Raw genomic sequence first — 17,733 nt, forward strand, 5'->3', positions numbered from 1 at the left:
CTCTTGAGTGGGATCCACCTGGCTCGACCAACCATCATCCAATATACTCTAGGAAGCAAGCTCAGTTAGCCTCATCTATCCTCTTATTCTGAGAAAAATTATAACGGTAATATCTGGATGCACACTTTCTATAAAAATTGCTACCTGGATGTTTCTCCATTCTGCTCAGGAAGAAGAGAGCTCAAGGAGAGTTTTCAGGCCGTATCTCCCAGTGCCTGCTGCCACCTGGCCAGTACAAGTGACAGGGTGAGATGGGCTGCACCGCTGGCGGCAGCAGTGAGGCTCTCAGGAGGACACAGAGCGTCTGGGAGTTGAGTGTGGAAAAGATGCAACAGAATCCTGCACAGAAAAGGTCCGGAGATCAATATAGACCATCTTCCCTTCCCTGAAAAAGAATGACTTTGGCTCTTGATCAGGGCAAAGCACACCCTCGTCTCAAAGCCAGAGGCTCCCTCTCACACTAACAGTGGTGAAGGGCCTCAGGAGCCCACTGCATGGAACTAGCAGACCTCTTAATGCTCAGCAGGGCCAGATTTCTGCAGGGATATGGAATTTAGTTCCTGGGCCTGGAATGTGCTTTCTCTTACTCTCCCACCACCTGTCTATTCAGCTGGCTAGTTCTATTCGTATTTCTGGTGTCAGCTTAAATATCACCTCCCCACAGAGGCCTTCCCCGACAGCTAAAGCTACTTGTGTTCCCTGTTGTTGTCTTGTAACACCCACTGCTTCTCCTGTTTCTCACAGCTCATACAAACACAAATATATGACATACACACACACATGCATATATATTTAAATGTGTTTAAAATGGTTTCTCTTCCTAAACGGAAAGCTCCGTGTGGTGAGAGATAGTACTGTCTATCACTATTCTAGCTCCCTGGAAGGAACTCAGTATAAAGTACTACACTAGTGAAGATGATAAATGTTGAAAATGGTGAGGATGAGGCTTTGAGGTGTTCATGTGTCTGTTTCTTTGTGTAGTTGGAGCATACCTCTCTATGAACTTGTGGTTGTGATTATTTGTCAGCCTGTCTGCCCCTCCCACCAGACAGTACTCTCTTCAATGGCAAGTCTCTGTGACTTATAGTCTTTGAATATCCAGCATCCGTGCAATGGCTGGTACAGCATGTATAAGTCATACATGTTTATGGAACCGAAACTTGAGATCCCAAATTGGGTTAGCACAGAGGGAATGGATAGGAGGGGTGGTTTGGCATATGGATGGGCAACATACTGGATTTGTACAACCTTACCCCGCAGATTTCAATATTTGCAGTATAAAGGAACCCAGGGAGTAGTGACAATTCATTCATTCTTTCTCTGCATCTAAATAGAATAATTCAATATGTGCACACAAAAGTAAGAGACATATGCATTATGCAGGAGGTATTAGCATAGTGTAAAAACTGTGTCATGTCTCAAGAGGTGGCCCTGTTGGGTTTCAGTAGGAAACCAGTAGAGAAATGAATGAGATGCTGAGCTATTTTAAATTATTGGAGAAAAACTGATCACCATGACTGCAGTCACCATTTACTGCTTTATTTATTACATGTTTATTCATGTATGTTATTTGTTAACTATTACTTAATAAAAGTGTTTATTTTGTAGACAAAGCATCTAAGGCATTAAACCTATAATAGTGAGGAGGTAATAAAAGGAAACCTAATAATGCAGAGATTGTGAACTATGTGCTTGATACATGAGTGCTCCCCAAGGTCCATGTGCAGTTTGGGATAGATGAACTGATATCTTCTCCTATAACCATCATAGTATGTGCAGTATGCTATTTATGTATCAAGTCCTATTTTCCGTGTCAATAACATTATGTGCTATATAATGTAATCTCTTAATTAGAGAAAGAAAAATCAAGCAAAGTGATATGGTACGTGGTTAAGAGCACAGTTTCAAATTGCCACTCTGTCACCTACTTTCTGTCATCTGATTCTGAGGCAAATTTCCTAATCTCTTTGAACTTCGTTTTTCTTCCCTGTAACACTGGGAATGTTAATGGTAATAATAATAAATACTAACTAACATTGACATATGGGTTATTGTGTGACATTCATTATCTTCAGCACTTTGAATTTATTAACTGTTAATTTCACATCAACTCTATGAGATAAGCAATATTATTATGCCATTTTAGAGATGAAGAAACTTAGGCACAGAGAGGTTATGCAACCTGCCCAAATTTACACAGCTGGCAAGTGGTGCACTAAGTTACCCTCTCTTTAGAGGACGTGCTCTTAACCAGATCATAGCTATCTTGTAAGAATTATTTAATTCTTTACAATTATTTAATTGTAATGCATGCAGAACAATTATTTTGTCTGGAATATTAATCTTATTATTAATATAACTCATAATATTAATAATTATTAATAAAGTTTAGCTATTACTATAGTACATTAAAAATAGCACGTATCATCAGCTAGTGACTTTTGTTGGCCATATTGTTAAATACCATAGTTTAAAAAAATAAAAAGATAAGTAAGGCTTTTTTCCCTAATAATTCTGTTAAATGGAATAATATATGACAACAAAGCAGTAATAAATTTGATTTTATGTTAATATTTCTTTAAGAATAGTGTGGGTGTAAATTTAAGGGATTAGACATGAAAGAAAGTTCTGTTGATTGTAAAATAACAATTAGTAGCCTGGTAAAGCTTAAGTTCTCTATTGTGTTTATTTGCAAGGCTGATTCTCATACTGAAATGGTTACCATCTAGATATTTAGTAAATGCAAATGTGTACAAACATGTTAAGGTAAAACATTCAACACCAAGTAGAATCTGTGTTGTTATTATTATTATTGAAAATACTATCATATATTATTGAAAATATATATGATATCATATATCATCATATATTTTTTACTCTACTGGTATTAAATATATCCACTTTAAAGTAAATAACCACTGCTTACAAGACTCACATTCTACGGCTTTATTATTTTTAGGATTCGCAGGCTAAAATAAACATTAGAAAAATCTTTCAGAGAATGTTTTGAAACAAGACATCCTAGGACTAAGACAATGAAAAACATTATTTAAAGTGCCTAAATATATTAATAAACATTTATTGAGCAAGCGTTCCATGCCGGGCCCTGTGTGGTTCCTAACATCACTGACCATTATGGAATCATCATGGGCACATATGGTCTAACAGTACAGTGAAGCAAGATAAGTTAACACGGTTGTATTTGGAAAGAAATGTTTAAAGAAGGAAATGCAAAACACAGCACCACATTTAGCCAAGAGTTAGGGAGTAAACCATGTATTTTGAAACTAGCCTTGCTTACTTTCTTTTTTTATTAATTTTAAAATTTTTATACAATTTTTAAAGTTACTTTCCATTTACAGTTATTACAAAATATTGGCTCTATTCCCCCTGTTGTACAATACATCCTTGAGCCTATCTTACACCCTGGCCATGCTTACTTTCATCTTCTCTCTGTCATCTATTAATCAGCCATCTCAGAACAAAATGTGACTTTTTGAGACAGAACGGAAAACATATCCAAAGCTTCATACAGTATTACTCGGTATCCTGGATAAATCAGAACTCTAGAAAGCCAAGACCTCAAACTTTTATCCTTCTTGGGAGATAAAATGGTTTGACGGAAAGCGAAAAGATTAAGCAGCTGACCCACCATCTTCCAATATTTTCTGGACTATTTTCTTGATTCTGGGAGCTTCTGGGTCCAGGCAGATTTTCTTCCCATTCTTCAACATTGCTCTGCAAGAGAGAACAGAATTATCCGAGAGCATCCTGGCACACTATCAGAAGGGATCCAACAGTGTCGGTAGGGATGGAGGTGAAGGGCTTCCCTAGTGAGGCAATACTGCAGAAGCAGAGACTTACATTACTTCGACGTTGGAGCAGTGGGGTCCTGCCCTGGTCACTTCCAAACTCTGGATGTTACTGGGATGAATGCCAGAGGTGGTCTTCACACATGAGCAGCGAAGTTCAACGTACAGCATTCTATCCATACTTTTAGCTAGGGTGGAAGGTGTGATTCTATGAGTGGTCATGATTGTCTCAAGGATCTTCCCTATTGATGGGTACCTCTCTCTCACAAGGCCATTGCAAGTCTGATAGGTAAACCTTTAGTAAAGTACCCTAGCAGAATTCCTGGCACACGAGTGCAGCACCTCCATTTAGAGTTATTCATATAATGCCCTTCTCCGGTCCCAGGAGCATCGGGACAGTCCATCCCCCAGATACAGCTGCAGCAGAAGCAGCCTCAGGTGCAGGGAAACAGAGACTCCACCTTCCGCTTTCCCTAAGTTTCTCTTACGTTCTCCAGTGGTGGAGGGAACCAGCGTGGTCAGCAGCAGTGACATCGGCAGAAACACCTGCAGGACAGGAAGTGGGATGGCCCTGGTACAGGAGGGGGTGGTGCTGCCTCTGGGTCTCATGGCGGAAAAGACTGAGTCAGAGTCGTTCCCAGAGCCTGGGAGTCTGCAGCTAAGTCGCTTTTCACGGTCTCCTGCTGTCTTTTATACACACTCCCTCAAGGCCAGTAAGGAGAAAAAGGATAGGGATGGGGGAAGTGAGGGTGTGTGGTAATATATGTGTAAGAGTGGTCAAGTTGTGCCCAACCCAGATAAATGCCAGGCAAGTCAAATTCCTGCTAAATTTCATTTTAAGCATCCCTGCACACTCTCACTCCCCCCTTCTCAATACCCATCTCCCTTACACATATTTAATACTCTCCTTAGGCAAGAGCCAGACTGAAATATTACATATATTTTCTTTGTATAATTATGTAATATGCCCTGCCTTTCCTATAATGCAATTTAGAGGCCTTATAGACACTTTATGTGTATCTGAAAGCATAAGTATGTGGCCCTTGGAAAAGAGAGTTATCTTCCCTTTCCGGTTGCCAAGGAAAGCAGATGTTCCTATCTTGGTTGTTGATAAGTATTGGGATTCGTTTGGAGTATGTGGATAAAATAGGAGCCAATTACCATCAAAGTCTCACTTTGCGTATTAGTTTATGGGCTTCTTTCTGTCTTCCAAATATATTATCTTTTGTAATTTTATCCAGAAACTAGAAGCAAACTCATCCTCCTTTCTGTTATAAAATAAACTACTTTTTTCTATCATCTGAGTATACCCTAGAAAACAAGACCCAGCAGCTTTATTTTTCATTATTAATCTAGCTGAGAAATGTATAGTACAATTCACTATAAAAGATTCATAACCTGCAGATGTATGTGGGATAAAGAATGCAAGTTCCTCTTCATCATTACTACACATTCCAGGTCTTCTATGGTAACCACTGGTAACAATTTGGCACTAGTTTTCTGTTCTCTCTACATTTATATACACACATATACATATACATAGAGCCACACACATAATATTGGGTAACTTTTTGGCCAACGCAATACATAGAGATAAACATATAGAGAGGTAGACATAGATTTTTTTATATAAATGGGATTATTATATAGCTTTTGTCCTTCAAAAATATGTCTTCAGCATCCTTGCATGTTACCTCAGTGTCACTTTTCCCCATTCTTTTCAATGTCTGCGTAACATTCTATAGTATGGGCTCTTGTTGTTCAACTTCTGTCCCATTGGTGACCTTGAAGGTGTTTCCATTTTTGAACTTTTATATGAATTGCAGCAACGTCTTTATTCCTCAAGTCTCAGACACCAATTAAGGGTCTTGATCTGAAACCCCACATGACAAAGCCCTGCAGCTATGCAGAGATAGACCTGCACATCACATACTGGCTTGCATATGCTATTGTCTGGATCTCTGCCCCATCTATGAGACTTGCTTCCTCAACAGGACTGTACACTTTTTTTTAAGGTTTTTAAAATAACGTTTATTTCTTAAAAGTTAACGTGTGCATAATAGGAAACCGAAAAACACAAGAAGCAAAAAACAGTCATCCATAATCACAAGCTGTTTACCGTTTGATGTGTCCTTCTAAGTCTCATTTGTGTATCTACACAACTAAGCATCCATTTTTATGTAATTCAGATTTTACAGTTATGTATCATGCTTTTTCACACATCATGAATATTTACCATTTCAAAGTCCCACAGCTATATGAGTATTTTTATAACCAAGAATACACTACACCAACTCAATCTGGAAGGAAAAAAATATAATCCTGCCTTTCTTGGCAATACAAATTTCATAAAAGACAAAAATGGCAACAGGCCTCTAGACAGATATTGGCAGACTTACGATTAAAATACTACATTCCCTTAATGTTCAATTAAAAATGAGACATAACACAACAGAGTACACAAAGCATGATGCTTCTAAGAGGATTCATTATCTGATCTAAACAATTAAAGTATTAGCAAGAAGGTACGTTTCCATTGACTTACTTAACAATATGTTCCTATAGCACAGCCAAGAGATGCACACACATCAATGTTTATCATCAAAATATAAATATGAACACACCCACATACATCCCTCCCTTTATACTTCCTTCTGTCCCTCTTCTGCCAACCTAATGAAAGAGTCCTGATGTATATTTCTGAGACAGTTTAACCATTCCATGTCCAAGGTGCTGCTTTTTTTTTTTAAATCAACTATAACAAAGATATTTACAAATTGGTTAATTCACTAGCTCTACTTTTTATCCTACATCAACACCTCATGTCATCTAAAAAGCTTAGATGTTGCAAAGTAAAGAATGAACCTTGTCCACAATAAACATAGGTACTTTACAAAAATGCACATATAGACCTATGGTTATAACCTAAAACTGTCTTCTAGACATGGAGATATTAGCCAAGATCCCTTCCTTTCACCCTTCCTCTTACCCTTCCACCAGCATTTCAACGACTAAGTACAGGACTACATCTAGCTCTAAGAAGTGGATTAACATAGACACTCCCAGAAGACACAGCCCTTCCTAAAAAACAACAAAAGAGCATTTATAAAGGGATTATTTTACTACCTCTACTTTTAATATGTTTTGGACATTAGGACTTGTTTATTCTTTAATGCACAGCAATATTAACTGAAATGCACAAGTAGAACAATGGTTAGACGATCTGAAAGTCTAGACTCATGGGCACAGAAACCCCCCTGTACACTTTTGAATACAGAGGCATGTCCAAGGTTTCTTTGAAGGCCTCGTGTATCTTATAATGTGTAAGGTAACGCAATATACAGGAGGTCTTAGCTAAACAGTGTTAGTGAATAAATCAATGAATATGTATCACTAAAGGAAAGTTTCATTTTCATTTCTAATCAGTCACAATTCTCAAATTAGACTTCACATGGCCCAAAGTACCTGTGGTATAAAAAGGTGATTTGGAAGGCTGGGCAAAAAGGATGAGGCCCCAGACACAGGTTGTCTTCCTCTTACAACTATGTCCAAATCTTACACAATATTCAAACTTCCCATTTTCTTCTTTGCTTATTTATTTATACCTTTAAAATTTTAGAAGAAACTCTTAAAATATTAAATATATAAGATTACTTTTTATCAAAAGAATGACTACAGTAAATGATTTCCAACTTTTAAAAAAATTTAAGCCAATTTTTCCTGTTGTTTAGCAGTTACTGACTATGCCTACTTAAGTTCTTATTTCCTGTTTTACAATGTATTCCTTATTTTTCTCCACCTCATTTGTTTTCTTCTTATAACTTACAGTCTAGCAGTAGAACATATTAAATTAACCTGATTTTCCACCTCTCCCAACCCCAAAATTCATAGTCTAGCAGGTAAGCTTAAGGAAAATCTTAAGCTGAAAAAAATTAGTATCCTTCTAAGAGTGACCATGTGAAGTGAATTATAGAAAGAATTTCAACAGGAAACAGAATCAGGAGAGCAAACTTCCTTCTGGTTCTTCCTGAGTGATGACGGTATAGCCTTTCCCCATTATTGTGATTAAACTATTGCTAATTCACAAATCAGATACGTTTGTATTCAACCATAGGCTCAAAACCATTTCCACAGCAAGATATAAAGTTTTTTGGCATTATTCATCATATCGTTCTTTTTCTGTCCATCCCACCTCTCCCCTCTGCAACACGTACTGTTTACTATACCTGTGAGTTTCACTGTACGCTTCCCCCTCCCCGACCCCCATACAAACACTATCCACATTTCCTGCCTGGTTCGCTTAGTAAGATTAGTCAAAAGTTCCTAATCCTTTTGGGGAAACGATATGGAAAGTCTTCTGAGCTAATGATGCTACTTGACTTAGTTGATACCAGGAAAGAGGTAGGCATGTAGCACACGATCACCAACTCATTGTCTTAATCAACAAGTGTATTTTGTCAGGAAAGACACATCGACAGCACGGTTTGTGAGGAAGTATTAACACATTTCTTGAGTCACTAAAATTTCACAAGCCTATTAGTCAACGTTTGAGGTAAATAACGTTTTGCTAGTTTTCATTTCAATATATATTAAATATCTACTATGTGCCAGTCATTACAAAGTCTCTTTGCTGTGTGGCTTAGTCATTTAACTACTTCTTTTTTAAAAGTGAGATCTCAAATATTTGTGCAAAGCAATGGGATATAAATACTAATTTGCTATTACTACTACTACTATTGCTAACTGCTATTACTGTCACATGCATAATTTTCTTGGATTTCCATGAAGAGAAACATAATACCGACACGAATAACCTGACTATACAGAAATGGGTAAAAAATATTTTAAAATCAGTTACTCAAACAAAAGAAGTTACTTTATGCAAAGTTATAACTTAAGAGAATGCTAGAAAATTAGTGTCAGAAGTTCTTGGGTTTAAAAATAACTTGACAGCTTTTTATGACTCTTACTTTGTCACTCTGTTTTTTTTTTTTTTTGTGGTAAGTTACTTTATCTCTTTTTCCTTTAAGTCATTGTCTTATAAATAGCAGTGTCATTCAGGAAACTAGCAAGTTTTCTAAGACTCAGAACAGAACTTATCTGTTAGCTATTTTAAAAGAAAATGTCTAGAGACACTGGAGGAACATTAGCCTTTAAAATTAAAACATATATTAATTCTGCATTAATTAGAATGTTTTGAACTGACATCTAAATATGAAGGGGATAAGCCACTGCCTACAAATTAGTAATAAAACAATGGGTACACTAGGGGCAGGACAGGAATAAAGAAGCAGATGTAGAGAATGGACTTGAGGGCACGGGAAGGGGGAAGGGTAAGCTGGGATGAAGTGAGAGAGTGGCATGGACATATATACACTACCAAATGTAAAATAGATAGCTAGTGGGAAGCAGCCTCGTAGCACAGGTAGATCAGCTCGGTGCTTTGTGACCACCTAGAAGGGTGGGATAAGGAGGGTGGGAGGGAGATGTGAGAGGGAGGAGATATGGGGATATGTGTATACGTATAGCTGATTCACTTTGTTATAAAGCAGAAACTAACACACCATTGTAAAGACATTATACTCCAATAAAGATGTTAAAAAAAACAAGCAAAAAAAACAATGGGTACAGAAGATCCTAGAGATGATAAAATGGAGGGTCAGTTTGTTAAAGCACTTTAATCAATAAATTGAAATACTAGCCAACAAAAGCTTTCCTATAAGTGCTGAAATCTAATATGCCTTCTGTATAACTCTGAGTGGCCAAGAATGATCCAGACCTCAAATACTCTGGCACTAATTTAATTGAGGCTGTATCTTATCCAGGGGTGAGGCATGGTGTGGGGAGTGGAGGGAGAGGGGGGAAGGTGAAAGAGCTGATGGGGAAATATCTTCCTGGGTGCTGTTATACAGGAACAATGCAAAGTTTTGCAAGCCTGTGGATTTTTATTTTAATTATATTGATTGTTACCATTTGTTGAACATCAGATGCCTGACCATTCTTTTTTGATCCTCTTTTACTGCATTACAAGTCAACTCCAAACTTAGTGGCTTACGGCAACGGTTTGTAATTTCTGATAACTCTGTGTGTTAATGAGGGGTTCTTCTGTTTTCATCTTGCCTGAGCTCACTTGAGTTGGTGTGGTCAGAGGGCAACTGGAATGGCTGAAAAGCCCAAACTGGCTTCTTTCCCGTGGGAGGCGGTTCGTGCTGGCTGCTGGCTGAGATGTTTGCTGGGGCACTTTGGTCCTCCTGCTCTTCCTCCTCTTTTAAGTAGTATCGTTATATTTCTCATGAATAAATGAAGAAGGAGGAAGGAAGGGAGCAGGAGAGAGAGAAAGAGAGAGAGAGGGAAGAGGAGAGTAGGAAAGGGTAAGGAAAGAGAGAAAAAGACAATAAAAGACAAGAGCCTTCCACCCTCCTCCCTTCCCATCCCGTTTCCTTTCTTCTCCTCCTCCTGCTCCTTCCCTCTCCTCCCCTCCTCGCCCCTCCCCAGCCCCAGAAACCATGATGCACCTCCAGGATGCCCTTTCAGGATCCTCTGGAGGGGGCACCACAGCTTTCTTCCTTTGCTGGGAATGATGGCAGCAGATAACGCAGAACAAACGTTCCCCCCTGGGCATAGCTCACCGCCTGAGGGCGCTGTCTCACCCAAAGCTATGCCCAACTCCCCAGGGGTAGCCAACATCTAATGGCTGGCCAATGGGCGGATTCAGAGGTCTGCCTCCCTGCCAAAATGCAGAATAACTCTGCAAAGCCATGCCAGCTCCAGAGTTTCTCACAGGGCCACCCGAATCTTCTGTCACACAGCAGTTCTTTGCCCACTGCTGCTTTCTTACTTCCTGACAGATGTTAATTTTTAGAGCATTCCTCAAATTTCCTGCATGCAAATCTCCTCTCAGAGTTTGATTCTAGGCAATGCCACCTAAGACACTATTTCTCTCTCTCTCTCTCTCCAAAAATATTTAGTTCCTTTTCATTCAGCTTTCAAGAAAAGCTTTGTCAGAGAAAACTTTGAGTGTATTTGTTGCCAAAAGACCTTACCTTAGGTTGAAAGGTTCTCATCTTCGCAATCGCCATATCATAAGGATCCTGCACAAGGTCCAGTATGAAACAAGATTACCAATAAATGTCAATACCGATATTTGATGGATTAATGTTTATAAGCAGGGAAATACATCATACATCTTTATAATGTTGGCACATAATTGGCAGAAAATATATAGAGAATATGAATGCATTGTTTCCAGAAGCTTCCTGAAAAAGACTGGTGGAAAAAAAAAGATTTCTTAAACGCACTAAAAATTAATTGTTCACACATAGGTATAAAGAATGGTAATAAATATGAGAAAAATTAAGGGTGCTTAAATGATTGAACCCTCAGTTTTCTCATTTAAAGAGGAGCTTGAATTAGGAGGCTTGAGAAATGAACTAACATTTGTCAAGAAACTACTTTGTTCCAGGTTAGTCTTTATTGCCTGAGAGATAGGTATTATTGTACTGCTTTTACAGATGAGAAAACTGAGGGATGGAGAGGTTAAATAAATTGCCGGGTGGAGAGGTTAAATAAATTGCCAAAGTCACGTAGCTAAAAATACTCAAAACTAGACTTGAAATGCAACTGCTTTGACTTGCACTTCACCACAAACTACAAAGAAATATCACTGGCCTCTCTTGCTGGAAGTGAATCAAATCAACTATTTTTCTCTTTGTTCAACCCAAGAGGTGAGTCAGAAATAATCATCACATATTTATGTGGTAGCAGAAACACATCCATTAAGAACATGGATTTTTCAGAGGGCAGGGGATGTTCTTGCAATTTCTCAATATTTAAGAAACTGGACTCGACTTTGTAGAAACAAAGTTTTACACCTAAACTCTATGTTTTTCTATGTCATTATTTCACTTTACATATTTGAAGTATGAACAATCCTTGTCAGGAATATATTAATTTTGCTGACTAAAAGCCACTGAGGACCATCAGCCAAAATCAGAATCATGTGCACTCTCCCTGTCTTCCGTGATTTAGTCAGGGAGGCAAATTGAAATCCCCAGGTGCTTCTTCTGTCTGGTAAATTTCTCAATTGGTAACATCCAGGAAGGACTTTTGAAGTTATGAACAACCTGAGAATTACCCACAGCAACTCTTTTCCTCATGCAAGAATTAAAACTATGATAGAAAAACAAAGCCACGAGTCATATTTTATCAGAGATCCTGTCATATCTTCAGGAACTGAAGGATTATGTGAATGCGTCACACCCAGAGGCAAACAAGAAAGTCTGGTAGAATGAAGGGCATTGATTTCACATTGAAAATTGTTTGGATTGGGGGAGTAACATAGAGTAAATTTTAGCTGAGCCTTTGTTCAATTCCCGGTGATTTCATATATGAGAATGAATTTCAGAGGGATAACAGAGTGAATATAGTATTTAGGAATTTAGAGGAGGAAAATAGAAGGTATATCCTTAGAAGATGTACATTAGATTAATTTCCCCTGGATATGTTAGTCTTTGAGTTTGCTAGTGGCAGATCAATAGTAACAGCGGGATTGGTGAGTAGTAGCTGTCACTGAGGTTCTTGTATAGGTTATACTTTGGTAATATAGTGTGATCTATTTTATTTGTAGGACAGCCAATTATGGCATGAGGATGACAAATACGATTTCAAGAATATTACAATAAGGTCTTATTCTCTGATCTATAAACAAACTAAACTTATAAATCTTGCTTCTGGGAAAAACAAACATCTTGTATTATGATAAAGAAGTAATCAGTAATGTTTATTTCTTCACATAATTTATGTTTTGTCCATCCCAAAGGCATTTAATATGCTTTCATTTGTTATTATCAGGCACTTAATGAGTATTTTGGGGCTGCTACAATAAATCAGGGATTGTTTAAAACACTGAAATTTATAATTCAAACATTTATAGTAACTGGTTTGTTTTTTTAGGATTAGTGTATAACTTATGGGTTCAAAGGGAAAAAATGCTATTTGAGAGAGCAATAAAATACCATAGATGTTTAACAATTTTTTTTTAAAATTTGAGGTATTTTGTGATTTTTTATATTGTTGAAAAAATTGTCAGCAAACTCATCTCTTTGAATCTACTCTAGGTTTTTTCATATCTTTGTATCTCTCTGTTTCTCTCACACATACATTCTCTCTCTATTACATAGATATATTAATATGTAATAATAGAACATTTATTAATCTAACTGATGTTTGATATATATGGAAAGAGGTGAAAAGATGTAGAATAACTTAGGTTAGATATAGATATGTTAATAATATATTAGCATATATTAATAAATACAAATACATGTTAATATAAGCATATATCACATATTAATCCAATTGGGGGATGCATGTATGTATACTAATTGGATTAGTCTCTTTCCTTTTGTTTTCTTGCTCTTCCTCAGAAAGAGCTATCCGCATGAAATTGCTTTTTTAATACCAGAGAGACAGTGGGACTTGTTTAGATCACTTATCTTTTAAAGCACCTACTATGTGCTAGGCACTGTCCTAGGAACTGAGGTGAACATCATAAACATAGCCCTGCCCTCATGGAGCTTACAGTGAAGGTGGAACAGACACTAAATAAATGACCACATGTACATAGTCTCTATGGGCTCTACAGTCATGTTGGCAACAAAATGCTATGAAGAGAAAGAACAAGGTTCTATGACAGGATATAAAAGGGACTTTCATCTAGTGGGGGGAAGGGTCAGAGAGGCCATGAGTGCCATGTAAACTGGCCTTGAAGGAAGGATGGGAGTTAGTCAGGTGAAAGTGAGGGGTCAGTGTTATAGGCTGAAGGGACTGCACATACCAAAGCTCTTGTAGGATTACTTGTAGGCAAGAAAGAGAAAAGAGGGTAAGGAATTAAAATTTATTCAGCGCCTACCATGAGCCAGGTGACTGATTTTAGGACACTATCTGACAACCTGAGTTTCAGTATAATTTATTAATTCATTAAAGTCAATCTGTATCAGGTATTGGGGATGCAGAGATGAACGAAATATGGCAGATGCTCTGGGAGAACTCTGAGTAGGGTAAAAACCCTTATAAGCAAGTAAAAGCAATGCGATGTTGGCTAGTCACATAAATTCAAATATTTAGAAGATACTATGGGAACATCAAAATGGAAACCACGAGTTCTGCTGGGAGTGCCAAGGAAAACTTCATGGGGGAGGTGTTGTTTGAACTGAGCTCTGAAGGATGAATAAGCTTCCTCCAATAGACAGAAAATGGGAAGGGCCTTCCTGGTAGAGGCCCTACCAAATGCAAAGGCCTGGACCTGGAAAGAACACGCCCTGTAAGGGAACTGAATTCTTGACTGCAAAGATGCTAGGGAAAAATGAAGTTGAAGTAATAATCAGGAGTCATGAAACAGAACCTAATTTGTCATACTTTGCAACTTGTATTTCATGTCTAGGAAACAGGCAGCAGTAAAGGATTTAAGGTAAGGAAGGCTTATCTATTTGTGTTTTCTAAAGAACCCAGAGATCGTTGGTGCTGTGAAGGAGGAACTGGAAGGGGATTGAGCTTGGAAATATGTTGAACTAATGCAAGGACACTGGGAAATGAGGGTCCTCTCTGCTAACCAAAGAGGAGAGTGGTTAATTTTTACAATAATTTAGAATTAAAGAGGAATAACATTTTTGTAACAGTACAATAAAGAAGAAAGAACTTGAGTAAATTTTAAAAATCTTTTATTGTTTTTCCCAGAGAACAAAGGAAGTACCATAAACCATTGAGACCACATTTAACAAGTGCAATTTTAACATAGTAAATGTGATGCACATGTAATTCTTTGTAACAAAATGGTCAAAACCTTTAAAAGATACAGTATAAGCATCTGCAAATCTTAGCAGGGCAGTGCATTTTTTTTTTTTAAACTGCATGATGAGTTTATATTCAAAGAGCTCAAATATGTTTTCAGAACTTTCAAAGTATAAATCATTGTTAAGTTTGCCTTTACTCTTTTTTTTTTTAACATCTTTATTGGAGTATAATTGCTTTACAATGTGCCTTTACTTTTAAGAAACTAAAAGGATGTATTTTTATAAAAACTAGAAATAAGGAATTTACCTAGTTCCTAGCTTCTTCATCAATCCAAAACATATACTTAGAAATATAATACTAGAGATATAATACTCCTAATAAACTAGATAATAAATACCATAAAAATCAAAAGTTTAATGAGTAAGTCGTGACATTATGCCATACTAGGAAGATATCAAATATCTAAATGTATAGGAAAAGAATATATTAGTCCTTATAGAACTCATACATTTAGAAATTCTAAATAAGGAAATAAATTCTACACAGATGACTGTATAATACATCCAGATTTCTAATGCAGTATAACATAAATAGCTAACCAGGGTCAAGAGTAAGAAAATTCTCTAACATATTCCTCAAGAAACAATACTAAAGTAGTTCCTATTTCATGAAAGAGTGAGAATGACAGTTTATTTCCATATACAGCATTCTAATGAAATATCATTCACACATTAAAGACACAGCTTTTTCCATAGCACTATAAGAACTATATTCTAGGAATACAATAGTCACCTTGAAAGATTAACAACCAGTGATTCTTGATTCACAATTTAGTTAATTGCCAAAGATTTCAGTAGCATAGCAAAAATGACAGCAAATAAGGAGCAGGAAATACTACACTAAACACACCATAAACTCAGCAGAAAGCTGCAGGGACAAACATAGTTTCCCTCCTCTCATCTTTCTCTCACAGTGGGGAATTCATACAGAAACCCAACTCCTTGGAGAAAATCAGCCCTTGCTTCTTGTCTTCACTGGGTGCAGAGATCCCCAGAAAACTCTTCTGCTGAAGAACTGGGCAATTTTTCCAATGCACGGTCCTTTCTCTTAATTTTTCTTGTTTCCACTGTTGGGAAAAGAATTTAAACATCAGTTTAACCAAATTTCCACACACCTGTCTACCCCAACTTGTTTTCAAAACAGAGTTGAGTATCAATAAAAAGCAAAGGGTGGACTCAAGTCTCTAGTAACAACAACAAATACATCTCAGTGATGAGTTCTGTGTAACCTCCTAGGCAATTACACATGACATTTGTGATAAGGGTTTTCCCAGCACATTCTAGAACAACTTTCGCCCCTTCTCCCCAACATCCTTTTTTTTTTCTAAGCGTGGTCTGGAATGTGGTGGTCAAATCCCACGCGGAGAATAAGGACTTTGAGAAGTCCGCACTCCAAGAGACATTCAGAAACCAAAAAGATCAAGGTGACAGGTACCTGTCCAACATTTTCTGGATGACCTTCTTGATCAGAGGAGCTTCTGGGTCCAGACAGACTTCCTTTCTGTTCTTCAAGGTGGCTCTGCAGAGAGAAAAGGAGGATGCGTCCCTGAGCTGCGGGGGCTGAAGTCAGGGCTGGGGAGACATCCCTCTTGCCAAGGTCACAGTGGACAGCGCCGCGCAGGAGGACTTACACTACTTCCACCTTGGAGCACTGCGGTCCTGGGGCGATCACCTGCAGATTACTGACCATCTTGGGATGAATCCCCGGTGTGGTGGTTAAGCACATGCAACGCAGCTCTCTCACTATGGCCGCGACAGGGCCAGCTGGGGTAGAAAGAGAGACACGGTTATGGGCAGGTTGCTGGGAGATCTCTTCCCCAGCCAGTCCGCCCTGGACATTTCCCCACGCCCGGGACGCCGCGGCCGCCTGGCAGGCGGGGCCGCTCCGCCCGCCCGGTGCGTCCGGCTGGCTGTGAGCTCTCACCGCTGGCGAGGGGCCCTGGCGGCGTCAGCAGCAGCAGCGCGAGCAGCAAGCGCAGAGAGCCCGAAGGGCCGGGGATGCGGGCGGCGCGGCTGGGTAGGAGTCTCATAGTGGCGAAGAGACTCAGCGAGAGGGCTTCAGAAGGAGGGAGAAGGGGTGGGATTTGAAGCTCTAGAGCACCGTGACTTCTTCGGGTCCTCCGCATCCCTTTTATCTGCACTCGCCCCTTCCCCCACCCCCGGCAGGAAATTCAATCTTTGGGATGCTTGGGAAATTCCCTGGACTGAGGGGGGCGGGGGAAAGGGAGCTGAGTGGAGCGGGGTTGGGCAGTGGGGTTTGGGGAGGGCGGCTGGGAGCAGCTGACTGCACCCGTTCCGCAATGGACGAGTCAGCTCGCCCCGCGGCGGACGGAGTGCTGCGCTGCTCCCGCTGGAAGCGAGAAGCGGTCCTGCGGAGATTTCATCCTCGGGGCCAGCCTGGGCTAGCGAGAGCCAGCTTCTCCTGGGGGACAGAGCCTTCTCAGAGATGCCCGTCGTCTCCATCTAAACAGGAAGACTGGGAACAAAGTAGCCCGGAGGTTTGACTTTAGAAAGATTTCTGAAATTCCTTTCTAATTATTATTACTATGATTATTCAGGAAATGTAAGCCGTGATTAAAACTGCACCAAACTGCAAGACCTTGCACTCCTGCTTGCAGGCAGACCATTCTAGGTTCTTCAGATTAGGTTATAATTCTGTGGTCTTCAGCCAGCGTTAGAAGCCAAGATAATACGATGAAAGTATCTCTACTCCCACTTGAAGTCAGTGGGAGGAACAGGCTCCAAAATCAAGTCTACTTACTGGAAATTCTATACTTAGTTTTGCAAACATGAGTGTCAAGGTGGTTTAACAAAAATCTTCAAAAATCACCCAGCAAATTGCCCTGGGAAATGATGCCTTGCTTTCCACAGATCAGTACACTATGGAAGTGGAAGATGTATGGTCTTGTTTGGGGGTGGGATGGGGAGGGGTGAGTGCAGACTAAAGCAATGCCACAGAGCCCAGCCTCTTAGCTATGGCTCCAGACCCTCCTAACTCCATGTATAATTGACCCAATTTGGAGAAACTCTGGAGTCTGATGAGTTTAAGGGGCTCATCTGGAAGTTTGGTT

General features: G+C 39.1%; 2 protein-coding genes across 2 annotated transcripts in view; one reads left to right on the forward strand and one right to left on the reverse strand.

Moving 5' to 3' along the window:
- Positions 1-2,040, forward strand: part of LOC309627935 (uncharacterized protein) — a 144,745-nt gene extending 142,705 nt beyond the window's left edge. Inside the window, exon 14 of the transcript XR_014244040.1 lies at positions 170-2,040. The gene's annotated coding sequence lies outside the window, so the exon portion shown is untranslated. The remainder of the gene's footprint in view (positions 1-169) is intronic.
- Positions 2,041-14,513: 12,473 nt separating this feature from the next.
- Positions 14,514-17,215, reverse strand: LOC309627932 (C-X-C motif chemokine 6-like). The gene is made up of 4 exons (XM_082390327.1): positions 16,587-17,215; positions 16,294-16,426; positions 16,098-16,181; positions 14,514-15,729 (listed from the first exon to the last, which is right to left on the reverse strand). Exons 1-4 carry the CDS (start codon positions 16,786-16,788, stop codon positions 15,711-15,713), a joined length of 438 nt encoding a protein of 145 aa, XP_082246453.1. The 5' UTR covers positions 16,789-17,215; the 3' UTR covers positions 14,514-15,710.
- Positions 17,216-17,733: the final 518 nt, after the last annotated feature.

Source organism: Balaenoptera borealis (assembly GCF_965194805.1).
Source record: "Balaenoptera borealis genome assembly, chromosome: 4".
In the NCBI taxonomy this organism is placed as follows: Eukaryota; Metazoa; Chordata; class Mammalia; order Artiodactyla; family Balaenopteridae; genus Balaenoptera; species Balaenoptera borealis.